This window comes from Mobula birostris, chromosome 28, assembly GCF_030028105.1.
Source record: "Mobula birostris isolate sMobBir1 chromosome 28, sMobBir1.hap1, whole genome shotgun sequence".
Taxonomy (NCBI): Eukaryota; Metazoa; Chordata; class Chondrichthyes; order Myliobatiformes; family Myliobatidae; genus Mobula; species Mobula birostris.
In genome coordinates this window covers 7,432,625-7,459,739 of record NC_092397.1, presented here as the reverse complement: position 1 = coordinate 7,459,739, position 27,115 = coordinate 7,432,625, and the positions used below count along the sequence as shown (strand labels likewise).

The 27,115-nt window shown below is 52.6% G+C and overlaps 1 protein-coding gene across 2 annotated transcripts; it reads right to left on the bottom strand.

Moving 5' to 3' along the window:
* On the bottom strand, positions 1–27,115 carry LOC140188822 (E3 ubiquitin-protein ligase pellino homolog 1-like). Of its 2 annotated transcripts, none has more exons than XM_072245473.1 (7): positions 26,942–27,115; positions 14,444–14,602; positions 7,289–7,418; positions 7,087–7,188; positions 6,773–6,970; positions 2,715–2,903; positions 1–680 (listed from the first exon to the last, which is right to left on the bottom strand). In XM_072245473.1, the coding sequence occupies exons 1-7, from the start codon at positions 27,028–27,030 to the stop codon at positions 108–110; spliced, it is 1,440 nt and encodes a 479-aa protein (XP_072101574.1). In that variant the 5' UTR covers positions 27,031–27,115; the 3' UTR covers positions 1–107. The 2 variants fall into 2 exon arrangements, with proteins under 2 accessions (XP_072101574.1, XP_072101575.1); XM_072245474.1 differs by lacking the exon at positions 26,942–27,115 and adding an exon at positions 25,540–25,799.

Genomic DNA, 27,115 nt, shown 5'->3' with positions numbered 1-27,115 from the left:
TTTTTTTTTAGAAAAGAAAACGACAGGTGGGTTTGCATAATAACCTGGAGAGGTGGGGGGAGAACGAGGCGGGGTGGCGGGTGCCCCCATTAGGAGGGTCTCTCTGCTCAGTCCAGCGGTCCCTGGTAGATCAGCTTGACGTAGCCCTTCTCCCCGGTCAGCCAGGTGCCGCAGAAGGGGCAGGCGGCGTGGAAGGCGTGCGTGCCGTGGGGGAGCGGGATCCGCGACCAGTACCTCACCGTGCTGGCCGAGCAGACGTGGCCGCAGGGGCAGAAGGCGTGGCTGGGCGGCCCGGCGTCCAGATAGGAGCCGGCCTCACAGCCCATCCACAGCGGCACGTAGGGCCCCACCCGCCGGCACAGCGGGCACTCGCGCTCCTCCAGGCCGCCGCCTGCCTCCTTGCGGCAGCCCCAGCCGTGGTAGCCGTGGACGTGGCCGCAGCTGACGTAGACCCAGGGCTGCTGCTTCTCGATCACCTCCCGGCGCGCCAGGCTGGGGAAGGCCAGCGTGCGGAAGCCCACCGGGCACTGCGGCCGCGCCGCGTTCACCTCCTGACGCAGCGCCTCCAGGTGCTTCAGCGTCGGCGCCCGCTCCAGGCCCGGGGTGCTGCGCCAGAGCAGGGTGGCCCCGCACAGGTCAATCAGGGAGCCGTCCTGGAGGACGTTCGATTCGTTCTCCACCTGGGGAAAGTGAGAGAGAGAAGAGGAAGAAAGTCAAACCACTCCATCATGTCTCCTGACACTGTAAACCTCCCTCCACACCGTCCCATCACACACTCCCGGGGTCAGACACAGAGTGAAGCACCCTCTACATCGTACAATCACACACTCCCGGGGTCAGACACAGAGTGAAGCACCCTCTACATCGTACAATCACACACTCCCGGGGTCAGACACAGAGTGAAGCTCCCTCCACACCGTCCCATCACACACTCCCGGGGTCAGACACAGAGTGAAGCTCCCTCCACACCGTCCCATCACACACTCCCGGGGTCAGACACAGAGTGAAGCTCCCTCCGCACCGTCCCATCACACACTCCCGGAGTCAGACACAGAGTGAAGCTCCCTCTACATCGTACAATCACACATGTGGACCTTACCAAAGGCCTTGCCAAAATCCATGTAGACATGTAGTCCTTTCCTTCAGGAACTTCCTTGTCAACCTCAGAAGTTTAAGATTGGTTGGACAATGCACAAAGTCATGTTCACTATTTCCTTATCAGTCCCGTCTTTCCAAATACTCATATATTCCAGTCCCTTGGAATTCCTACCAATAACTCTCCCACTACTGATGTCAGGCTCACCAGCCTGGCTCGTTCTTCAACTGTCCTCCGGCACCTCATCCGTGGCTCAGGGTGCTTTAAATTCCTCCTCTGCTGGGGCCTCTGCAATTTCTACACTGGCCTCATCAAAGTCGAAGGGGAAACCTGTTCAGGTCTCAGTTCTCTCAACTCTGTGTCCATCTCTCGAGAAAATACAGACCAAATCCATCTGAGATCTCCCCACTCTCAGTCCATGCATAGATGACCAAGAGGACCAAATTCTCTTGCAAATCTTTTGTTCCTAATAAATCTGTAGAAGCCCTTGCGATTCTCCTTCATGGAGAAATCTCGTGCCTTCTTTCAGCCCTCCTGATTTCCCTCGCAAGCGTTCCCTTGCATTTCTTAATACACCTCGAGTACTTCATTTCTCCCTACCTGCTATGCATCTTCTCCTCCTTAACCAAGGCCTCAATAGCTCTCAAAAAACTAAGTTTACCTAAACCATAAGACAAAGGAGCAGAAGTCAGCCATTCGGCCCATCGAGTCTGCTCCGCCATTTTATCATGAGCTGATCTATTCTCCCATTTAGTCCCACTCCCCCACCTTCTCACCATAACCTTTGATGCCCTGGCTACTCAGATACCTATCAATCTCTGTCGTCCTCCTTGCCTTTTATTCTGACAGAAACACACAAGCTCAAAATAAAACTTCCGAAGGTCTCCAACTTGCCCAGCACACCTTTGCCAGAAAACAGCCTGTCCCAACCGACACTTGCCAGCTGAAACCATCAAATTTCTCCTCACTTAGAGTCTCATCCCGAGGACCAGATCCATCCTTTTCCTTAAGTAGCTTGAATCTAATGGCACTGTGATCACTAGAAGCAGAATGCTCCCCTACACACATTTCCCTCTCTTCCCCGAACAGCAGATCCAGCGTCCGCCTCGGTTGGGACATTGAGGAAATATCCCAGAACACATTTGGCAAACTCTATCCCCCTCCAGCCCTTTTACAGTAGGGGAGGCCCCAGTCAACCTGCGGAAAGTCACAACAACTTGTTTCCTGCAACTATCTGTGATTTCTCTAACCAATTATCCTCCAAAGAGAAAGGCTCAACCCGTTCTCTTAAAAAGACAAACTCTCTAATCCTGGCAGCAGCCTGGTGAACCTCCCCTGCACCCTCCATGTGTTTGTGGAGTTCGAGGGGCTGCACGAGAGTTTTGAACGGGATGTTTGCACCCCCCCCCCGCTCACCCCTCTGCCCCGTCGTCAACCCCTCTGTCCTGTCGACAGTCCCTCTAGTCGCCCCCCCTCATTCCCCTCCACCCCTTTGCTGTCCTCTGCCCTGTTGCCCCCTTCATTCCGCTCTGCCCGATCGAACCCCCCTTCACCCTCCTCCACCCCCCGTTCCCCTCACTCCCCCCACCCCACACCAGGAGGGAGAGAGGTCACCCACCAGCTTGCCCCTCTGCTGTGCCGACCTTGTCTCCCGCAGGGCATACACCTTCCCGCAGACGGAGATCTCCCGCCAGGCGCCGGGCGCGGAGTCCTCGCAGAAGCCGTGCGCCGGGTGCATGACCAGGACGCCGTTGGTGGTGAGGCCGTCCATCAGCCCGTCGCTGGTTCGCCACTTGGCCGCCCTCTCCTGTCGGCGGGCGGGGGGGGGGGGGGGGGAGAGCAGGGGGGGTCAGAGCACGGGACAAGTCCAAACCGGAGGTGGGGGTGGGGGGGGTGGCGCTGCCTGACGACCTTCTCAGGGCACTCCGTAAGGCAAAGTAGGCCATTCAGCCCATCGGGTCTGTTCTGTCCCATGCCTGATTTATTACCCACCTCAACCCCCATTCTCCTGCCTTCTCCCTGACTAATCAAGAACCTATCAACCTCCACTTTGACTATACCCAATGACTTGGCCTCCACAGCCATCTGCAGCAATAAATTCCAGAAATTCACCACCCCCTGGCTAAAGAAATTCCTCTCACCTGCTCTGAATGGCCTTCTTTCTATTCGGAGGCTGCACCTCTGGTCCTAGACTCTCCCACTATGAGAAACATCTTCTCCAGCTCCACTCCATCTGGGCCTTTCAATATCTGGTTGGTTTCAACGAGATTGCCCCACCCAATTCTTTCAAATGACAGTAAGTACAGGGCCAAATACTCCTCGTATGTTAACCTTTCAATCCCAGAATCATCCGGCTAAACCTCCTCTGGATCGTCTCCAATGCCAGCACATCCTTTCTCGGTCTTCCCTCTCCACTTCATTCCCACGGGGGGGGGGGGGGGGTTGCGTTCCCAACAATTCCCGCACTCCACCCCCCCATCAGGAGCCCGTGGGTTCAAATAGGTCTCCGGCACCAGAGCACGATATCCAGACAATGGGCGGTGCCGAAGGGAAGAAATTACCGAATATTGAAAGGCCCTGATAGAGTGGACGCGGAGAGGATGTTTCCTGCAGTGGGAGAGTCTAGGACCAGAGGACACAGATAGAGTGGATGTGGAGAGGATGTTTCCTATAGTGGGGGAGTCTAGGACCAGAGGGCACAGATAGAGTGGATGTGGAGAGGATGTTTCCTATGGTGGGGGAGTCTAGGACCAGAGGACACAGATAGAGTGGATGTGGAGAGGATGTTTCCTATAGTGGGGGATTCTAGGACCAGAGGACACAGATAGAGTGGATGTGGAGAGGATATTTCCTGTAGTGGGGGAGTCTAGGACCAGAGGACACAGATAGAGTGGACGTGGAGAGGATGTTTCCTGTGGTGGGGGAGTCTGGGACCAGAGGACACAGGTAGAGTGGACGTGGAGAGGATGTTTCCTATAGTGGGGGAGTCTAGGACCAAAGGACACAGATAGAGTGGATGTGGAGAGGACGTCCCTTTCGAACGGAGATGAGGAGGAATATCTTTAGCCAGAGGGTGGTGAATCTGTGGAATTCGTTGTCACAGGCGGCTGTGGAGGCCAGTCATTGGATATATTTAAAGCGGAGGTTGATAGGTTCTTAATTCGTAAGGGTGTCAAGGTTGGGAGGGGGGAAGGGAGGAAGACGGGGTTTGAGAGGGATAATAAGACTCGTATGGCCAGATTTGGGAACAGCTTCTTTCCAACTGTGATAAGACTGCTGAACGGATCCTGACCCGGATCTGGGCCGTACCCTCCAAATATCCCGACCTGCCTCTCAATTTTTTTGCACTACCTTACTTTCCATTTTTCTAATTTTTCTATTTATGATTTATAATTTAAATTTTTAAAATTTACTATCGATTTGTAATCCAGGGAGCGGGAAGCACAGAATCAAATATCGCTGTGATGATTGTACATTCTAGTATCAATTGTTTGGCGACAATAAAGTATAAAGTAAATCAGTAAGTCCCTGAAGACATGATGGGCTGAATGGCCTGATTCTGCTCCTGCATCCTACGGCTTCGTGGGATGAACCGTGCCCTGTTGGTGCCGCAGTCAAATTAGGCACAAGGTCAACTTCCTCACCCCCCCCCCAGTCCAACACAAAAGATCCCACAAGGTTGTTGAAGGGCACTCCCTCCCCAATCTTACAACTATCTGTGGGATCCTGCTGTGCCCCGACCTCCCCGCAGGTACCATCCTCTCTTCAGCGATAACATTTGAGCCACAGCTGATCTCGGGGCCTGTGAGGGGCTGTACAACCGTCCCATCAGACTGAACAGCCAGGACAAGGACTCTCAGACCCTCAGACCCTTAAAAAGATCCCGTCCGAACTGATCGAAACTCTCAGTCCACCGCAGGTTACCTGTCTGTCACCACTGGACAGCAAAAAATCCAGGCCCTTCGGCCCATCATTTCCGTGCCTGCCCTTTTTGCCCACCTGCACCAATCCCATTTGGCCTGCATGTGCACCCGGCGGCCACTTTACTCGGTACACCCGCTCATTAACGCAAATATCAAATCAGCCAATCACGTGGCGGGAACTCAATGCATAAAAAGCATGCAGGCACGGTCAAGAGGTTCAGCTGTTGGTCAGACCGAGCATCAGACGTGATCTTAGTGACTTTGACTGTGGAGTGATTGTTTGGCGCCAGATGGGGTGGTCAGAGTATCTCAGGGACTGCTGATCTCCTGGGATTTTCACGCACAACAGTCTCTAGAGTTTACAGAGAACGGTGCGAGAAACTTAAAAACATCCGGTCAGCAGTTGTTCTGTGGACGAAAACGCTTGTTAATGAGAGAGGTCAGAGGAGAATGGCCAGACTGGTTCAAGCTGACAGGAAGGCGACAGTAACTCAAATAACCACACGTTACAACAGTGGTGTGCAGAAAGGCATCTCTGAACGCACAACACGTCGAACCGTGAAGCGGACGGGCCACAGAAGCGGAAAGTCACCAATGGCCTCTCCCGATCCCTTAATGTCACCAGCCTGAATAAATGGGCACAGCAGCACCTCCACTTCCCAAGGAGATCGAGGAAAGAGAGGCTTCTCCACGCCCCGAGCTGAACTAAATTTTACAGGAGCACCATGGAGAGCGTCCTGACAAGCTGCATCTCCACCTGGTCTGGGAGCAGCCGAGCATCGGACCGGAAGTCCCTGTGAGAACAGAGAGGATCATAGGGGTCTCCCTACCGTCCATCGGGGACATTTATCAGGAGCGCTGCGTATGCAGGGCCCTTAGTATTATCAAGGATCCAGCATCCTCTTTGACTTTCTACCATCAGGCGGGAGACTCCGATGCGTAAAGACAAGAACGGCCAGGATGGGAAACAGTTTCTTCCCTCAGGCCATCAGGTTTCTGAACTCCCTGTTGCATCATACTCGAAGTGTCACCGGTTAATCTGTCCCATACCTGACAATATTTAATTTATGTATTCTTGTATTCATGCATAATTCATTTGTAGAATTTATCCTTACTTTTCTAAGTTATTGTATACTACAGTGCTTTACACCCTGATACTGAGAAACTGTCTCGTTTGACAGTATACATGTATCTAGTTAAATGACAATGACTTAACATACATTAAGTGGCCGGCTTATTAGGTACTATACTATACAGCACAGAAACAGGCCCTTCAGCCCATCCAGTCAAGTCCTATCAGCCCCATATGCTTCTAGCCCTTGCCTATGCAAATACCTCTTGAACGGAGTGATTTTAGCTAATTCTGCAGTGCGTTCCAGATAATAGATTGGCTTAATTTGACAACAGCGCACCGTTTGTGTCACATCAAATCAGCGAGGATTGGCAGTCTGTAACGTCATTACAGACCAGCGATTGGGGGTTTGATTCCCACCACTGTCTGCAAGTGCCTGCACGTTCTCCCCGTGACCGTGACTGTGGGGGTTTCCTCCAGGTGCTCTGGTTTCCTCCCACAGTCCAAATACCTACACATTAGGGTTATGTTGGCACCAGAAACCTGGCTACGCTTGCCCCCCCACCCCCAGCACGTCCTCCAACGGCGTCAATCGTCGGCGCAAAACGGCGCGTTTCACCGTACGTTTCGATATACACGTGACAAGCAAAGCCAGCTTTCAATCCAATTGTTCACACTCACCCCGAGGAAGATGTTGTTGGAGGAGTCAAAGCCAGCCGCGTAGACGCGCGCGGTGTAGGGCGGGTTGCGGTCGCAGGTGATGCGGCAGGCGAACCGGGAGATGGTGCTCTGGAGAGTCGGCGCCTCACCGCCGCCCTGGGAGCCCGGGGCCGTGTCCGTGACCACGAAGTCGATCAACGTCTCCGTGGAGCGGCCGATCTGCGAGTGAGAGCGGGCGCCGGCAGTCAGCTGGGTTACCGTGCGGCGGCTGCCGTGCCTGAATCTAACCACCACCACCACCGCCCTCCCCGGTCCCCGGTCCCCGTCCCCATCACCTGGAACATGTCCGTGTTGCTGTCGTGACTGTACTCCACGATGATGGACTGGCTCCGGGAGAGGGTGTACGACACGCTGTGCTGCCCCGCGTTGGTCAGCGCCTGCAAACCGAAGCCCAGGGTTAGCTTGCGTGGGACGATCTTGTAAACGTACACAGCAAGTAAAGTTAATCGTTCCCGAATCCTTAAACAGCGCGGGTACCTTGGAAGCCAGGGGCGTCGATGTGATATGAACTACATCGGGCTTGACGCCGTTCGCGTTTGGTCTCTTGTACAGCGCCAGCCGGCTACGTCGCCGCCCTCTGTCGCCGCTCCCCAGCGACCCGTTGTACCTGCAGGGTGAGAGAGAAAACGGGAGCCGGTGTCAACTCCGCTCAATCGCACGACAGCCCGCTGGGTTTCCGCGCAGAGGGACAAGAATCCCGAGCCAGTTTACCTGAGCCCTGGGGGGTGGGGGTGTGTGTGTTTGTGTGTGGGGGGGGGAGGCGGCAGAACTCAGGGACACGGGGAGATCTAGGTGTCCGACCCCGTGGTCACAGCGTGTAATGCGCCGTTGCAGTGATTAATCACAATTACTGCAGGTATGACCAAGGCGGCATGGTAGCGCGGTAGTTCGCGTGACACTTTACAGCGTTAGCGAATGACCGCCGCCTGCAAGGAGTTTGTACGTTCTCCTCATGACCTCGCGGGTTTCCCTCTGATTCTCCGGTTTCCTCCCACAGTCCAAAGACGTACGGATTATGGTTGGTGATTTGTGGGTGTGCTATGTGGCGCGGTCTGTGTTGGTCGTTGATGCAAAAACGACGCGGATCACTATACCGAAAGAAGAGAAATTGCCTTTAAGCTCACGAGAGAGCATAAGGCCATCGACTTTTTGCTGTTGATGTTTCTGTAGCAGAGAATTTCTTTATTTACGAGGCTGAGTTGTTAGCTCAACACTCAACCCAGCACGGATGGAACGCATGCACAGGAGCCGGCTGGATTCGAACTCGGGACCTTCCGCCTGTATCCAGAGAGCCATGCCTGTCACGGCTCAGCACTGCCCTCTACCTGCTCGGAAGGCACACCACATGCCAGTCAACATTTCACTCCTCCCAACTAATCAATGCACACTTAACCACTGGCCACCTTAATTGGATTAACCCATCTAGCACCAAGCCATTGCCCCCCCCCCCAGTGAATCACCTGGGCTGGACCCTCCAGCCCCCTGACCTATAGAGGGTGCTACATGTGCTTGGCTCGCTCTCTTTTTTGCCATCCTCGAGGGACCACCGTGCTTCACTCCAGGCTGAAGACTGCAGAACAGCACTGGAGACACGTGGTGAGCTGTGCATTGAATAGGGTCTTGGGAGCGTTTATTGTTGTCCCTGTAGCAGAGAGCCATGCCTGCCCATAGTCAAGGGGTGGCAGGTATCGTAGTTATTTTTCCCTTGCTTGTATACGTACCCGTACTCTGTCCCCACACCGTTTTCCCGTGTATTGGACTGCCGACCCGACTTTTCCCACGCTCGTCTATTCTAAGTGTGGTTGTGCGAATATTGTAGCCGCTTGTGTTGTCCCCAAGCTCTTCTCCCCTTGTAAATAAACTCCTAATTGTTAAAACTGTGTGTCCAGAAACCTTGCCTTTGAGACCCAAAGAATCTGTCTCATTTCCATCACAACACTGCCCCAAAGGGCAGCACTGATGTCACTACGCCACCAGCCAGCGAGATCACGATACAGTATGTTTCAATGTACCTGTGACTAATGAAGCTCATCTTTAAACATACACACACACAAGGCCTTAACTCTCTCAGGCTGGGTGAGACTAGAACTGGAGGTCATAGGTTTAGGGTGAAAGGTGAAATGTGGAATATCCGGGGCAGCACGGTAGCTTAAGCAGCTAGTATAACGCTTGCTAGGACGTCCTCTGGAGTTAGCGTATACAGCAAATGTTAATTTTGACAGCAACCAGTCTTCAGATCTGAATGTGGATTGTAGATCGAATTTAAAATGTAGTTCTGAACAACTGTTTTCCTGGAGCTGCAGACTGGGGTCGATGGCACACCAGGAAACATCCAGTTACCTGAGATGGCTGCATATGCATCAATGCAATAAACAGCCCGTTGACCTGAGATGGCTCCATATACATGAATTCAACAAGCACCCCAATTGACCTGAGATGTCTGCATGCATGAATGCAATAAACAACCCATTGACAAATGTCTGCATATGCATGAATGCAATAAACACCCCGTTGACCTGAGATGTTTGCATATGCATGAATGCAAAAAACAACCCATTGACTTGAGATGTCTCTATATGCATGAATGCAATAAACACCCCATTGACCTGAGATGTCTGCATATGCATGAATGCAACTTAGAGATTAACACTCACTTAGGGTGTCTGGGGTGTTGGCGTGAAGATCCAGGTGTTTGAAAATTATATGCAACTCAAAGGAAGCATTGTAACTAAAGAAAGTCTCCCTGCTGTTACCTTTGATCTGCAGCACACAAAGATGTGATGTAATTTTGGGTTACAGAGCCTCTCTCCAGAATGTCAGCGTGTGAGTGCCAAATAGACTCTTATACTACCAGCTATGTGTCTCCCCGGTGGCATTTGTTGACAGTTACAGCCGACTGACCTGGGTTTGATTCCCGCTGCTGTCTGTAATGAATCTGTACATTCTCCCCATGACCATGGGAGTTTCCCCCGGGTGCTCTGGTTTCCTCCCACAGTCCAAAGACGGGTACGTTAGGATTAGGGAGGTGTGGACGTGCCACGTTGGTGCCGGATGTGTGGCGACACTTGCGGGCTGCCCCCGGCCACATCCTCAGACCGTGCTGGTTGTTGACGCAAACGACGCATTGCGCGGTGTGTTCCAATACACGCGAGACAAGCACCACTAACTTTTAATTATGACAGCTTACAGAACGAGCGCGCTGGGGGTACTGAACACAAAAGTAGGCAGCTTATACTTCGGTTACACGAGGCACAGGGAATTCAGCCCATCGAGTCTGCTCTACCACACTCCATCGCGGCTGATCCTGGACCCCGCTCAACCCCATCCACCTGCCATATCCTTTGATGCCCTGACCAATCAGGAAATGATCAATTTCCGCCCTAAATACACGCACAGGCTTGGCCTCCACCGCAGTCTGTGGCAGAGCATTCCACAGATTTACTACTCTCTAGCTAAAAAAATCCTCTTTACCTCTGTTCTAAAGGGTCGCCCCTCAGTTTTTTCAGCTTGTGCCCTCTAGTTCTTGGAGACCCCACCATCAGAAACATCCTCTCCTCATCCACCCTATCTAGTCCTTACAAGATAGGGCAAACGTGAGGTGGTAATTTCTCCAGCTCTTTTCTTTGCGACAAACGGGACATTAAAAAAAGCCGCTCGTTGCCAGAGCAAAGGGAGGGAGTGGAAAAATTACTGGCACCAAATTCCCTCGGGGAGACAACACAAGTCCAACACTACCAGGGCCACACGTCATCTCTGGAAGCTTGTTTCCTGTAGCTATCCAGCTTCTGACGTCGATGAGACATCGATAGGATGCAGAAGTGGGCTGAGAAGTGGCAGATGGAGTTCAACCCGGAGAAGTGTGAGGTGGTACACTTTGGAAGGACAAACTCCAAGGCAGAGTACAAAGTAAATGGCAGGATACTTGGTAGTGTGGAGGAGCAGAGGGATCTGGGGGTACATGTCCACAGATCCCTGAAATTTGCCTCACAGGTAGATAGGGTAGTTAAGAAAGCTTATGGGGTGTTAGCTTTCATAAGTCGAGGTATAGAGTTTAAGAGTTGCGATGTAATGATGCAGCTCTATAAAACTCTGGTTAGGCCACACTTGGAGTACTGTGTCCAGTTCTGGTCACCTCACTATAGGAAGGATGTGGAAGCATTGGAAAGGGTACAGCGGAGATTTACCAGGATGCTGCCTGGTTTAGAGAATATGGATTATGATCAGAGATTAAGGGAGCTAGGGCTTTACTCTTTGGAGAGAAGGAGGATGAGAGGAGACATGATAGAGGTATACAAGTTAATAAGAGGAATAGATAGAGTGGATAGCCAGCGCCTCTTTCCCAGGGCACCACTGCTCAATACAAGAGGACATGGCTTTAAGGTAAGGGGTGGGAAGTTCAAGGAGGCTATTAGAGGAAGGTTTTTTACTTAGAGAGTGGTTGGTGCATGGAATGCACTGCCTGAGTCAGTGGTGGAGGCAGATACACTAGTGAAGTTTAAGAGACTACTGGACAGGTATACGGAGGAATTTAAGGTGGGGGGTTATATGGGAGGCAGGGTTTGAGGGTCGGCACAACATTGTGGGCCGAAGGGCCTGTACTTTGCTGTACTGTTCTATGTTCTATGTTCTCAACAAACCTCACTCAGATGTTATACCCGAATTGACCCCGCACAGTTCCTTAAGGTTATTATAGAGAGGGATACCAGCCAAACCTGGGCAGATGGGACTTGACCGGTTGGACACTGTAGTCAGCATGTTTGAAGTGGGCCAAAGGGTCTGCCTCTATACTGTTTCACACGTTTCTGTGGACAATGTAAGAGTTGAAAGGTAAGCTTCACTGCGCACCCAAGCATACAGTGAATCGCCTCGTTTGCGTCAACGACAGACACGGTCCGAGGATGCGCCGGGGGGCTGCGCTCCTGGGGCCAACGTAGCACGCCCACAACCTGCCAACCCGAGCCCGTGCGTGATCGATAATCAATTTCCCAACTAAACCAGTCCCGTCTCCTTACCCTATTTCCATTATAACCATCACCCCAGGCACCCCCCAAACCCGATTATAGGGTCATAGAAAAGTACAGAACAGAAACAGGCCTTTCGGCCTGTGGAGTAGTCCATGCTGAACCATTTAAACTACTACTCTCACCAACCTGCCCTCCATAGCCAAGCCCCAACCATCCATGTACCTCTCCAAAGTTCTCCTGAACGTCGAAATCGAGCTCGCACGCACCTCTTGTGCTGGCAGCTCGTCCCACACTCTCACCACCCTCTGAGTGAAGAAGTTTCCCCTCATGTTCCCCTTAAACTTTTCACCTTTCAACCTTAACCCATGACCTCTGGTTGTCGTCTCACCCAACCTCAGTGGAAAAAGCTTGCTTGCATTTACCCCATCTATACCCCTCATAATTTTGTACAGCTCTATCAAATCTCCCCTCAATCTTCCCTGTTTCAAGGAATAAAGTCCTAACCTATTCAATATTTCCGTATAATGCAGGTCCTCCAGACCCAGCAACATCCTTGTAAACTTTCTCTGCACTCTTTCAATCTTATTTACATCTTTCCTGTGGGTAGGTGACACAATACTCCAAGTTTGGCCTCAACAACATCTTACACAACTTCAAAAACAAATTTGAGAAATCAGCTTCATGTGTCACATGAGTAACGAAACATCCAACGAAATGCACCGTTTGCGTCAAAGGCCAACACAGTCCGAGGATGTACTGGGGGCAGCCCGCAAAGTGTCCCGTTTCTGACGCCAACGCAGGACGCCCACAACTCACCAGCTCTAACCTGTACGCCTTTAGAATGTGGGAGGAAACCCAGACATCCCACCTCTCCCGGAAGTTCCAGGAGTCTCCCGCACATTAATAGTGGCTCCCTGATGCCTGCAAATTATATACAATGTCCCGGAAATCAATTTTTTTGAGAGGGAGAGAGGGAGAGAGGGAGAGAGGGAGAGAGGGAGAGAGGGAGAGAGGGAGAGAGGGAGAGAGGGAGAGAGGGAGAGAGGGAGAGAGGGAGAGAGGGAGAGAGGGAGAGAGGGAGAGAGGGAGAGAGGGCAGAGTGTTCCAGAAAAAAATGTAAAATGTACGTCACCCCAGACTACACTAAAGTGCACCCCTGTCTAATAGGGGTCAAAATAATTGCAGTGTTTGCAACAGTGACTTTTCTGTTGCCCATGGTGGGTTAAGACTGTAAAAGACATGTTGAGGTGAGTTTAACAGATGTCATTTGTTCATTAGCATAGCTAACGCTATTTAAACTAGCTGGCTAGCTGCTAAGGAGCTACTCTATTGCAGACATCCCACCTCTCCCGGAAGTTCCGGGAGTCTCCCGCAAATTGACGGTGCTACCTCCCTGAAATGAGTTTTTGCCGGGTGGGATGTCTGGAAAACCAGAGCATCCGAAGGAAATCCACAGGTTTGCACACACTCAGGGGCGGGAACTCAACCCCAAGCGAGTGCCCTGAAGCATTACGGTACCGAGCCGCCCCTCTTTATAAGGTGAGGGCTTTTTTCGGGTGAGGGCTCCTCAGCTGAATGGCTGCAGTATTCAAAGCGAGGTCAATGAACTTGTGGCACGAATCTGAACAAAGTGGCCATTACTGAAACATGGCCATCGGGTTCAAAGGTCAGAGTTCAAAGTGAATCTATCACCACCATATTCTACCCCGAGATTCATTTTCTTCTATCATTCAGATAAACAGCCAAAGTGCAAACCGTGCAAATACACAAAAAACACACCCAAATAAGTAAATAAATAATATCGAGAACGCGAGTTGCCACAGCAGGGGAGAACCTGCTTGTGCAAGGGCTGAGGTATCATTATCCCCAACTGGGGAGAGATTAGGTCGCCTGGGACTGCACTTGCTGGGATTCGGAAGAATGAGAGGGGATCTGACAGAAACATATAAAATTCTGAATGGGATAGAGGCAGGAAAGTCGTTTCCACCAGTATGTGAGACTAGAACTAGGGGACATAGCCTCAAGATTCAGGGGAGTAGATTTAGGACGGAGATGAGGAGGAACTGCTTTCTCCTGGAAATATCTGCGCAGGGACGCAGGCGAGGCAACCTCACTCGATATATTTAAGATGCAGTTGGACAGATTTTTGCACTGCGGGGAGAATTTAGGGTTACGGGTCGGGGGAGGAGGAGGAGAAGTCCACGGCCAGTTCGGTCACGAGCTGATCGAATGGCGGAGCGGGCACGACGGGGTCAGAGGGCCAACTCCTGCTCCTCGGGGTCTTACGACTCTTGAGGGTGGAGAATTTCTGGAACCCTCTTTTTCCAAGGGTGACAGAAGCAAGAGTTTAAACACGTTGAAGGTGGAGGTAGATAGATTGTTGAGAAGCGTGGCGGAGGGGGGTGAAAGATTACCAAAGAATGGGTGGGAAGGCGAAGGAGAGATCGACTGAGGTCTCATGCATTGAGGAAGAGAGCCGGGGAACGGTGGAAGAGGACTTGGAAATAAAATTCTGTCGTTGAAGCTGAGACCCGGACAGGGTTGAGGCCACTCAGCCCCTCAGCCTGTGCAACCCTCATCACCGATATCTCAACTCGCAGCTCTCCCGGGACGTTTCCGCACGGCCGCCGGAACGGGAGGAGGGCGGGAAGGGAGCAGGGAGACTTACCCCAGGACGATGACCTCTCCGTACTTGGTGGCACCCTGGTTGGACGGGGAGAGCTCCGGGCCGTCGGTCGCGGGCGGAGGCTGGGAGGCGCGCGCACAGCTGTTGTTCGGATCGAAGGCCTGCGCGGTGACGGCTTCAGCGCTGGTCTCCAGCACCATCCTGACCAGGAAAACACACAGGGTGAGAGGCTGCGTCTTACCGTCGACAACGTCCCGCGTTAGACAGCATTGTTGCCTGCAGTGCCCTGCGTCAGCCTGCAGGTCACCAGCAGCACCCATCAGACCATCAGACATAGGAGCAAAATTAGGCCATTTGGCCCAACAAGTCTGCTCCACCATTCAAACATTGCTGACCCTTTTCTCACCCCTTCTCAACCCCACTCCCCAACCTTCTCCCCGTAACTTTTGATGCCATGTCCAATCAAGAACCAAACAATCTCTGCCTTAAATACACCAACCTGGCCCCCACAGTGGCCTGTGGTAACAAATTCCGCAAATCCACCTCCCTCTGGCTAAATAAATTTCTCCCCATCTCTGTTTTGAATGGACGTCCTTCTACCCTGAGGCTGTGCCCTCTTGTCCTAGACTCCCCCACCATGGGAAACATCCTTTCCACATCTACTCTCTCTAGGCCTTTCAACATTTGAAAGGTTTCAATGAGATCCCCCCCCTCATCCTTCTGAATTCCAGCGAGCACAGACCCAGAGCCATCAAACGTTCCTCGTATGATAACCCTTTCATTCCTGGAATCATCCTTGTGAACCTCCTCTGGACCCTCTCCAATGCACATCTTTTCTAAGATGAGGAGCCCAAAACTCTTCACAATACTCAAGGTGAGGCCTCACCAGTGCCTTATAAAGCCTCAGTATCACATCCCTGCTCTTGTATTCTAGATCCCTTGAAATGAATGCTAATATTTTATTTTCTTTCCTCACCACTGACTCAAGGTGCAAGTTAACCTTCAGTGTTCTGCACAAGGACTCCCAAGTCCCTCTGCATCTGAGATCCCACGTTAGTCTGGAAAATCGCTGTCGTGTCTGCGTTAGATTCTACGTCAACCTGCTCGATCCCGCGTCAGACTGTACATCAGCCACTGCTTCTAGCATTGGACGGTACGTTTCCAGGGGTCCTGCATTAGATTGGATGTCACGTGTAGTGTCCCGTGTCAGACTGCATCAGATGCAGTGCCTTGTGTTAGACTCCAGGTCACCAGCAGTATTCCACATCAGCCGTAGACCACCAGAACACTACTGCGTAAGACTGTGCGTCACTGACAGAGCCAAACGTTCAGAATGTCCAAGCAACAAATATGCCCCAGACGGCTGCAAGCCCCTACCGAGGTGCAGTCAGGGAGATTCCCTTGGGTCAGCAAAACAACGGCACATGATGGGCACAGAGTGAAGCTCCCTCCCCACCGTCCCATCACACACTCCTGGGGTCAGATACAGAGTGAAGCTCCCTCCACACCGTCCCATCACACACTCCCGGGGTCAGACACAGAGTGAAGCTCCCTCCACACCGTCCCATCACACACTCCCGGGGTCAGACACAGAGTGAAGCTCCCTCCACACCGTCCCATCACACACTCCCTGGGTCAGTCACAGAGTGAAGCTCCCTCCACACCGTCCCATCACACACTCCCGGGGTCAGTCACAGAGTGAAGCTCCCTCCACATTGTCCCATCACACACTCCCGGGGTCAGACACAGAGTGAAGCACCCTCCACACCGTCCCATCACACGCTCCCGGGGTCAGACACAGAGTGAAGCTCCCTCCACACCGTCCCATCACACACTCCCGGGGTCAGTCACAGAGTGAAGCTCCCTCCACATCGTCCCATCACACACTCCCGGGGTCAGACACAGAGTGAAGCTCCCTCCACACCGTCCCATCACACACTCCCGGGGTCAGACACATAGCCCCCTGCACCATCCCACCACACACTCCTGGGGACAGCCAAAGAGTGAAGCTCCCTCCACACCATCCCATCACACACTCCTGGGGACAGCCAAAGAGTGAAGCTCCCTCCACACCGTCCCATCACACACTCCCGGGGTCAGACACAGAGTGAAGCCCCCTCCACATCGTCCCATCACACACTCTCGGGGTCAGTCACAGAGTGAAGCTCCCTCCACACCGTCCCATCACACACTCCGGGGGTCAGTCACAGAGTGAAGCTCCCTCTACACCATCCCATCACACACTCCCGGGGTCAGACACAGAGTGAAGCTCCCTGCACACCGTCCCATCACACACTCCCGGGGTCAGACACAGAGTGAAGCTCCCTCCACACCGTCCCATCACACACTCCCGGGGTCAGACACAGAGTGAAGCTCCCTCCACACCGTCCCATCACACACTCCCGGGGTCAGACACAGAGTGAAGCTCCTTCCACACCATCCCATCACACACTCCCGGGGTCAGACACAGAGTGAAGCTCCCTCCACACCGTCCCATCACACACTCCCGGGGTCAGACACAGAGTGAAGCTCCTTCCACACCATCCCATCACACACTCCCGGGGTCAGACACAGAGTGAAGCTCCCTCCACACTGTCCCATCACACACTCCCGGGGTCAGACACAGAGTGAAGCTCCCTCCGCACTGTCCCATCACACACTCCATCTCATAGTGTTGGAGCGTGTGGTTATTTGAGTTACTGTCAGCTTGAACCAGTCTGGCCATTCTCCTCTGACCTCTGTCACTAACCAGGCGTTTTTAACCACAGAACTGCCGCTCACTGGATGTTTCTTGTTTTTCACACCACTCTTTGTAAACTCTGGATACTTCTGTGCAAGAAAACCCCAAGCAGATCAGCAGGTTCTGAGATACTTAAACCACTCCATCTAGCACCAACAATCATCCCACAGTCAAAGGTCACGTTTCTTCCACCATTCTGATGTCTAGTCTGAACCTCTTGACCGTGTCCGCATGCTTTGATGCATTGCGTTGCTGCCACGTGATTGGCTGATGAGATATTTGCATTAATGAGCAGGTGTACCTCACTGACTGCACGCGATATATCCTGTCGCTCGGCTATTTGCCCCATTCTCTGTCCCAGCTCCTCGAACGGGCTCTCCAACCAGCCCCACTCTCTCGACACAGCCCTCACCATGGCCAAAGGGGGGCAACCCCGGTTGTGTAGCCGTTATTGCGTCGCGTTATAGCGCCAGAAATCACCGCTCGGGGAGGGGGAGGGGGTGTGGGTTTCGATCCCTGGCACCGTCCAATACCGTCTGGGTTTCTACTGAGTTCCCAGAGGGGAACGGTTATCAACAGCAACTGCGGCTCCATAACGGGTCCGCGATGCTCTTCGACGTCCCGGGCCGCATGCGGGATGGGTCAGCCCCCCGGCAGGAACCCGTTGCTGATCGGGATGGGGGAAATCGCAATTATTGAGGAATACCCAGCAAGGAGAGAGTAATAGGTCAGCGTCCTCCCACCACCTCAAACTCAACTTCCCGTTTTCCACCTCTTCCCTCCCGGAAGTCCCCCACTGAATCCACTGTGATGTGATAAACCGCTGAGGAACTCACTCCCCACCCTCCGGTTCCGTGGCCGATCACCTTCCCTCTGCTCAGAGACCACATAACTACACCCCCCCCCCCCCCACCACTCCTCATTCACTCCAGAGTCAGAGGGTAAAGGGAGCTCTTAACCCCTCCTGGCGGAGTCATCGGGACGCTATCATGACAAGCCTTTTGCACCGATCATTTGGTGATTGCTCATCATACCGCGTTTCTTTCAGCATTTCCTTTTTATTTACCAGGTCGATGCTCAACCCAGCATGGATGGAAAGCGCGCAAGGGAGCCGGCTGGATTCGAACTCGGGACCTCTCGCCCCGAAGTCCGGCGCTGATGCCACTGCGCCACCTGCTGGCCAACTCCAGAGTCAGGGCCGACAGTACGACATCGGAGCACGATTTGGCCCATCGAGTCGGCTCCGCCATTCTGTCACGGCCGATTTACCACGACCCCGCTCGTTCTACTTTCTCCGCGTAACCTCGCGTTAATCGAGAGCCCCCCCAGCAATGAATTCCACAAGTTCGCCACCCCCAGCTGTTACAAAGGCTTTGAAGCTCTCCGCTTCTTTCTCGACAGCAGTTCCCCTCCGCATCCACCCCGCTACCCCCCTCCTTCAGCTCCAAACTCAAGGGGTCGCCTCGGGCACCCACGAGCCCCAGCTCCGCCTGACTTTCTGCTTGGTGCGTGGAACGGGCCACGTCCCCAGCCTTCCCCGGTGCTGCTCCCCAAACCTTTCTGAGCTGCACGTTGACATCGAACCCACATCGGCTTCCACTGGCAGCTCGTCCCGCACTCTCACCAACCTCCGCGTGAAGATGTTCCCCCTCGTCTTTCACCCTTAACCCATGACCTCTAGTTCTAGTCTCACCCAACCTCAGTGGAAAAAATCTGCTTGCATTTACCTCATCTATATTGCTCAAAAAATTTGGATTCCTCTTGTTAGGGAAAAATTATTTCCCATGGCAGGGGATTCTAGGTCAAGAGGGCACGACTTCAGGATTGAAGGACGTCCTTTTAAAACTGAGATGCGGAGAAATTACTTTAGTCCGAGGGTGGTAAATCTGTGGAATTTGTTGCCACGACCAGCAGGTCATTGGGTGCATTTAAGGCAGAGATAGATAGGTTCTTGATTAGCCAGGGCATCAAAGGGTAGCGGGTGAAGGCAGGGGAGTGGGGATGACTGGAAGAATTGGATCGTCCCACGATTGAATGGTGGAGCACGCTCGATGGGCCGAATGGCCTACTTCTGCTCCTATATCTCATGGTCATAATCTGGACTTAAGACATATAGACCAATATTAACTTTGGCAACCAATCTTTCAACCTGAATGTGGACTGTAGATTAAATTTAAAATACAGCTCCGGACAATAGGTTCCTGGAGCTGTGAACAGCTGATTAACGGCCCACACAGAATGCTGGAGGAACTCAGCAGGCCAGGCAGCATCCGTGGAGAAGTGGACAGTTGACGTTGGTTCATGCTGATCAACATTCATTTTGGGTGCCCGGAGCGTGGGTGCGAAGAAGGTGGTGAGTGAAAACTGCATGTAATCCAAAGGAAGCACTGTAGGTACACTGTAACCATAGAATTGTCCCGCTGTTACCTTTGGTCATTGGCATATGGAAGTGTCGTGTAATATTGGGTCTCATTTTGTCGAATAAAAGATTACTTTATATCTACCCACAGTGTGGGCACGTGGCCAAGTGGTTAAGGCATTGGACTAGTGATCTGAAGGTCGTGAGTTCGAGCCCCAGCCGAGGCAGCATGTTGTGTCCTTGAGCAAGGCACTTAATCACACATTACTCTGCGATGACACTGGTGCCAAGCTGTATGGGTCCTGATGCCCTTCCCTTGGACAACATCGGTGTCGTGGAGAGGGGAGACTTGCAGCATGGGCAACTGCCGGTCTTCCACACAACCTTGCCCAGGCCTGCGCCCTGGAGAGTGAAGACTTTCCAGGCGCAGATCCACGGTCTCGCAAGACTAACGGATGCCTTTATTTACTTTACCCACTGCATCTCTCCGGTGACTTCAACCACGTTACACTGCCTTGGTCAAATTTCCCCTCATTCTCCTGCACTCCAGGGAATATTCACAGTAAGTATATTCAAGACAAGATTGGATTGATTTTTGAATAGTAGGGGAATTAAGAGTTGTGGGGTAGGTGGAGATGAGTCCATGGTCTGATCAACCATGATCTTATTGAATGGCGGGGCAGGCTCGACGGGCCAGATGGCCGACTCCTGCTCCTATTTCTGATGGTCTTATTCAACCTTTCCCTGCAACTCAAATCCTGGCAAATAAATGATCTCCGTATTCTTTCAATTTTTTTCTCCCTCTCTCCTCTCGCTCTCTCTCTCTTCCAGAAGAGAGCATCAGCACAAGATGCCCTCTCTCTCTCGCCCCCACCAGATGCTGCCTGACTTGCCGAGTGTTTCTGGGATTTTCTCTTTTTGTTTCCCCATTAGCTGCTCAGGCACCTGTTATGTTTTTCTTTAATATAAATTTTCATTCGGAATGTCTCCATTTCATTTTGAACTCTCTCACCTACCCCGTCCGAGTTCAAATCTCAACTCCTCGTAAAAGGTCCTCCTGCCCCCGCCCCCTCCCCGGGTCCTCTTCCCTTTTGCGACCACCCGCATCCTCTGGATCGAGGCCTCCTGTACGGAGGGGATCCTTCATGCCGAATTTCCGGGGAATACGGAAACCGTTCCAGGATTAGGGATTGGCCATTTTGGAAAATTAAGGGTTTATTTTTGGATTTTTTAAACCCCTAGGAGGTGTAGAAGATAATGAAGGGCCCAGACGTAAAACAGTACAGCACAGTACAAGCCTTTCGGCCTGCATTTGGTCAACAGACCTGCACACCTCTCCTATTCACGTACTTCTAAATATTATTCACGTACCTGCCTCAACCACTACTTAGAACATAGAACAGTACAGGCTCTTCGGCCCATAATGTTGTGCCGATTCTTTAACCTACCCTAAAGGCCAATCTAACCCTTCCCTCCCACATAGCCCTCCATTTTTCTACCACCTATGTGACTATCTAAGAGTTCCTTAAATGCCCCTGATGTATCTGCCTCTACCACCACCCCTGGCAGGGCGTTCCACACACCCACCGCTCTAAAATATTACCTCTGACGTTTCCCCCCCCCCCACGATACTTTCCTCCAATCACCTTAAAGTTATGCCCCCTTGTCTTAGCCATTACCGCCCTGAGGGAAAAAAAAGGTCCCTGGCGGTCCACTCGATCTACGCCTGTCATCATCTTGTCCACCTCTATCAAGTCACCTCTCATCCTCCTTCACTCCAAAGAGAAAAGCCCCAACTCACTCAACCTGTCCTCATAGTACATGTATCCGCCTGGGAGGGGGAGAAGATGGCGGCGCGACGGCAGTGCGCGCGGCCACTTCGGTGGTGATGTCTGTTATCTGTCAAGTAGGGGACCGTGCACAATTCTGATTTGATGGAGACGGACATGAGAGTACGGAGAAACATCTGGAAAACTTCTGAAATGCCCGCTTCGCTGCCGCTGCTACTGCGTGGTAACCGGAATCTCCGGAGCAGAAGGCCCCGAAATCCTCGGCTTTGCGTGTTTCAGCGGCCGGGGAGAGGTCGAAGGCGCTCGGCAGAGGATGGCGCTCGGGGGGCTGTATGGGAGAGACTGGTCGGAGACTCCAAGTTTTCGGACGGACGGACTCAGTGTCGGCTGCTTCCAAGGCATCGGCAAGTTGACGGTGCCTGGAGGTTTACGGCAGGGAGCTTCTCCCTTTTGCCGCCTGCTATCGGGGACTCGGGAGTCGATCGACTCGGGGACTTCGAGACTTTTTTTTTTTACCGTGCCCATGGTTTGTTCTTCATCAAATTACGGTATTGCTTTCCACTGGTGTAACTATATGTTATAATAATGTGGTTCTGTCAGTGTTAGTCTTTGGTCTGTCCTGTTTTCTGTGATATCACTCCGGAGAAACATTGTATCATTTCTTAATGCATGTACGCATTTCTAAATGACAATAAAAGAGGACTGAGTGTTCTCATGTTCTAAATTCTGGTAACTCTCCTCTGCACCCTCTCTGAAGCTTCCACATCCTTCCTATAATGAGGGGACCAGAGCCGAACACAAAACTCCAAGTGAGGTCTAACCAGGGTTTTATAGAGCTGCAACATTACCTCACGGCTGCTGAACTCAGCCCGACTAATGAAGGCCAACACACAACACACCCTCTTAAGCATCTTTACCGCCTCGCACAGCAATATATAAACACCGACGATAAACACTTCCCTCGAGCGGAGGTGTGGAAAACCCGAGGGGTTAAGCTTGAGGGAAGAAAGATGGGATCTGAAAAAACCCCGGGAAGGCCCGGGATCTGAGAGTGGCTCCCGAGCGGGCTGCAGAGGCAGAGACCTCACGACGTGGAAGAAGTGAAGACCTGGGGTTAGGACTCTATTCCCCGGAAGGTAGAATCAGAGGAGATTTGATACACAAAGTTATGAGGGATATAGATAGGAGAAGTGCAAGTGGGCTTTTTCCCAACTGAGGGTGGGTGAGACTGGAGCTAGAGGTCATAGGTTAAGGGTGAAAGGTAAAATACTTAAGGGGACTTACAGGGTAAATGGTAAAGCACTGAGGAGTGCAGTAGAACAAAGGGATCTGGGAATACAAATTCAAAATTCCCTAAAAAGACAGCTTTTGGTACATTGGCCTTTATTAATCAAAGTATTGACTATAAGAGCTGGAATGTTATGATGAGGTTGTATAAGGCATTGGTGAGGCCGAATCTGGAGTATTGTGTTCAGTTTTGGTCACTAAATTACAGGAAGAATATTAATAAGGTTGAAAGAGTGCAGAGAAGGTTTACAAGGATGTTGCCGGGACTTGAGAAACTCAGTTACAGAGAAAGGTTGAATAGGTTAGGACTTTATTCCCTGGAGCGTAGAAGAATGAGGGGAGATTTGATACAGGTATATAAAATTATGATGGGTATAGATAGAGTGAATGCAAGCAGGCTTTTTCCACTGAGGCAAGGGGAGAAAAAAACAAGAGGACATGGGTTTAGGGTGAGGGGGGGAAAGTTTAAAGGAAACATTGGGGGGGGCTTCTTCACACAGAGAGTGGTGGGAGCATGGAATGAGCTGCCAGACGAGGTGGTAAATGCGGGTTCTTTTTAACATTTAAGAATAAATTGGACAGATACGTGGATGGGAGGTGTATGGAGGGATATGGTCCGTGTGCAGGTCAGTGGGACTAGGCAGAAAATGGTTCGGCACAGCCAAGACGGGCCAAAAGGCCTGTCTCTGTGCTGTAGTTTCTATGGTTCTATGGAACTTCTTTGCTCAAACAAGCTTCCAGCGGAAGTGACAGATTCAAAAGATTGAAAGTGCAATAATTATCAAAGTATAGGTACAGTATACAACCTGAGATTTGTCTTCCACGTAGACAGCCTCGAAACATACCACCCCCCAAGTCTCCCTCTCTCCTTCACCATTAATTATCAAGGTATGGGTACAGTATACAACCTGAGTTTTGTCTTCCCCACGGACAGCCACGGAACAAAGAAACACCATGGAACCTGTTCAAAGAAAAAACATCAACCCCCCTCACCCCTCACCCCACGGGCAAAGAAACAAATTGCACAAATGGCAACGAGAAAGAAAGAGTGAAAAACCCAGAATATAAAACACAAAATCGAAAGAGAGTCCAGGCATGTTCACAAGGACGAGAAAATCTGGAGGAGTTGGAAGCAACGCGCGCAAGATGCCGGAGGAACCCAGCCGGCCGGGCAGCGTCTATGGGGAAGAGTAAACAGGCGACGTTTCGGGCCGAGACCCTTCAGTCTAAATCAGTGTTCGTTATCTGCATGCCACCCCGATGTGGGTTTGATTGTAACGTTTAAGAGAGGTTTACGTAAGTACATGGATGGGAGGGGTATGGGGGGGGGTTATGGTCTTGGTGTGGGTTGATGGGACTAGGTACAATAACACTTTAGCATGAACAGATGGGCCGAAGGCCACTAGTCTGCACTGTATGGTTCTGGGCCACGGACCCGGTGCTGGTAACGGGGCTCAGTGCGGATGATCCAGAGGGGCCTACAGCACAGAAACAGGGCCCTTCGGCCTAACTCACCCGTGCCAGCCCAGCTGCCCACCCAGCTACTCCCATTTGGCCCAGACCCCTCTAAACCTCACAAAAAATGCTAGAGCGACTCGTGTTCCCTGGGGCACACGGGAACGGCGGGTGACTTGATAGAGGCTGGAGGGGTGTGGAGGGCTACAGCCCCCAAGCGCAGGCGGCTGGGTCGAGGTAGAATGGACTAGACGGGCCGAAGGGCCAGTTTCTGTGTCGTTGTGTTGTACGACCATCACAGCGACATATATAATACTGAGGGGCTTCGAAAGGGGAGCTGTGGGACGGCCTGGGACTCAGAGGTCCCACTCTCAGAGCGAAGGCCCAGCCACCCAGGAGCTTCTATAGAAGGACCATCTTCACCCAGAGGGTGAATCCTGGCAGCAGTGCTTGAGATGTAGGGGGAACCCAGTGGGCCGGCAGCACCCGTGGAAATGAGTGAACAGGGTCGACGTCTTGGCCCCCCTGAGACCCTGCATCAGGACCGGAGGGCGGTGGGCGTGAAGCCGGACGGCTGGGGGAGGGGGGAGATGAGGCAGGAAGGTGATAGGTGGAGAAGGTAAAAAGGGCTGAAGAAGGGGGGGATCTGATAGGAGAGGAGAGCGGACCGTGGGAGAAGGGGCACCAGGGGGAGGTGATAGGCCGGTGAGGAGATAGAGGCGAGAGGCCAGAGTGGGGAACTGAAGTAGGGGGCGGGGGAAGATGAAGAATTTGTTATCCACGGCCTCCCCTAAAGTCAAGGTGAGGCCACGCTCAGGTTGGAGGAGCAACACCTTGCATTCCGTCTGGGTCGCCCCCCCCCTCCCAAGTGGTTAAGGCGTCGGTCTAGTGATCTGAAGGTCGGCAGTTCGAGCCCCGGCCGAGGCAGCGTGTTGTGTCCTTGAGCAAGGCACTTAACCACACGTTTGCTCCTGCACGTTTCTAGCCCAGCGGCGGAGGCTGGGGCGGTACGGACAGGGTGAGACAAAACAGATGGCATGAAGATCCATTTCTCAAACTTCTGGTAATACCGCCCCTCCCCTTTACCATTCCCGAGTCGTTTCCCTCTCTCCCCTCCTCTCCCTACCTACCCATCACCTCCCTCTGGTGCTCCTCACCCACTTCTTCCTTCTGTCCTCTCCTGTCACACTCCCCCCACCCCCAGCCCTGTATCTCTTTCACCAGTCGACTTCCCAGCTCCTTACTTCATCCCCTGCCCCTCTCCCGGTTTCACCCATCACCTCGTGTTTCTCCCTCCCCTTCCCCCACACCCTCTATCCCTGATTCCTCATTTTCTTTCCCTCTGCCGGAGGGTCTCGGCCCGAAACGTCGACCGTTCGCCCGTTTCCACAGATGCCGCCCGGCCTGCCGAGCCCCGCCAGCGGCTTGTGGGTGCTGCCTGGCATCGGGCCCTGCCCGAAAGCGGCCTCATCTTGAAAGAGGGGCCCCTTCCCTTCCCCACACACACCTGTCCGAGGGTCTTTGTCGGTGTAGCTGCCTCCTCTACTTCCTCCGGCACCTCGTCCCATATGTGCACCGGGAAGGAGCTGTTCACCCGGGGTCCCGATTAAATTCTTCCCCCTTTAAGAAAAAAGCACCACGGCCTGGTTGCTTTGGGGGGTGGGGGGTGTGTCGGGAGGGAGTGAATGGTGGCGGCACCACGGCAGGAAGTGAAAGGGGGTGGTGGGGGAGAGGACAGAGCTGTGGAGAAAGAGTTCTCGACACTGACGGGGCTCGAAGGAAGGTTGGGTTTGGTTATTGAGAGGAGAAGAGCCAGGGACCAGAGTGCCGGGGGGTGGGGGGGGAGGGTCACGGAACCCGCCAGTGAACAGCACAGCAGGCTCGACGGGCTGAATGGCCTCTCTTTCTCAGGGGAGGGGGCGGCTACCTCATAGCTCTAGAGACCTGGGTTTGTTGTGTGTGTGTGTGTGTGGTTGAATCAGGCACCGGGAAGGGAATGATCGACGGGAACACGGGGAGACCGGGTTGTCCCCGGAACTGGTATCAAAATGAGACCCTGGAGGTCGGCACGGACCCGGTGGGCCGAACGGCCAGTTGCGATGACAGTATAGCAGCAGGGATTAGTCACTGTTCTCTGGCCTGGTTCGGCAGTGCCGGTTCGATACCAGCCGAGTGAGAGAGTCGGCGGCCGGGGAGGAGGGAGGGAGGGAGAGATCTGTCAGTTTACCCCGGGTTCGGTCCCGGACATTAATAGCCATATTCCCATCCCAGTCCAAAGCTCCAACACCACACCGGGGGTCAGGGACCCTTTCCCGAACCTACTCGCACTCAATGTATAAAACCCACCCCTCTCGTAAGTGCGGAAGGGCCAACCGATGAGTGCGTGGTTTTGGGCGAACTTGGAAGATGAGAGGCGAGGAGGGGAGGTGGGGGAAGAATTAATGCAAACAGCCGAAGCCAGAAGGATTCGGCAGTGGGTGCATTAAAGAGGCCAGAACCCTTTAAACACAGGTACTGCGCCGTTCGAACATTACATTGCGTAATGGTTAAAACGGGGGGGGGGGGGGGAATATTTATGACTTAACCCCGTTAGCAGAGCCTCATCTCCCTCGGGTGAAACGGGGGGGGGTGGGGGGAGAGAGGTGGATTAAAAAGATCCATCTGATGGAGACGCGAAAATAATCACCTCTTGGTGGGATGCAACACCCACGGTCCATTCACGCCCCAGGAAAATAAAAGCCCTGATGTATGTCGAGTATAGATCGATAATGCAGATGAAAATTATTTAAAAGTGCAAATTAAATTCGTATTTGTTCCGCTATTTTTAAAGGAGTTAATTCTGCAGTGAGTTACTATTTCACTGGGAGAGATGTTTTTATGGAATAGACGTGCATAATAAGGAGCTGTACCCTGTGTTGTTGCTATAGGCTGTCCCAGCGTTGCTGCTCCCGGGTTGGTTACTCGCTTGGCTTCCAAGTGCCTCTGAATTCAGTCCCATCGCCGTCAGAAGTCCTGCAATATCCGCGGTAGCACATTGTTCCGACCCGCTGTTTTTGCGAGCGCTGGAGCAAGAGCGGCTCCCT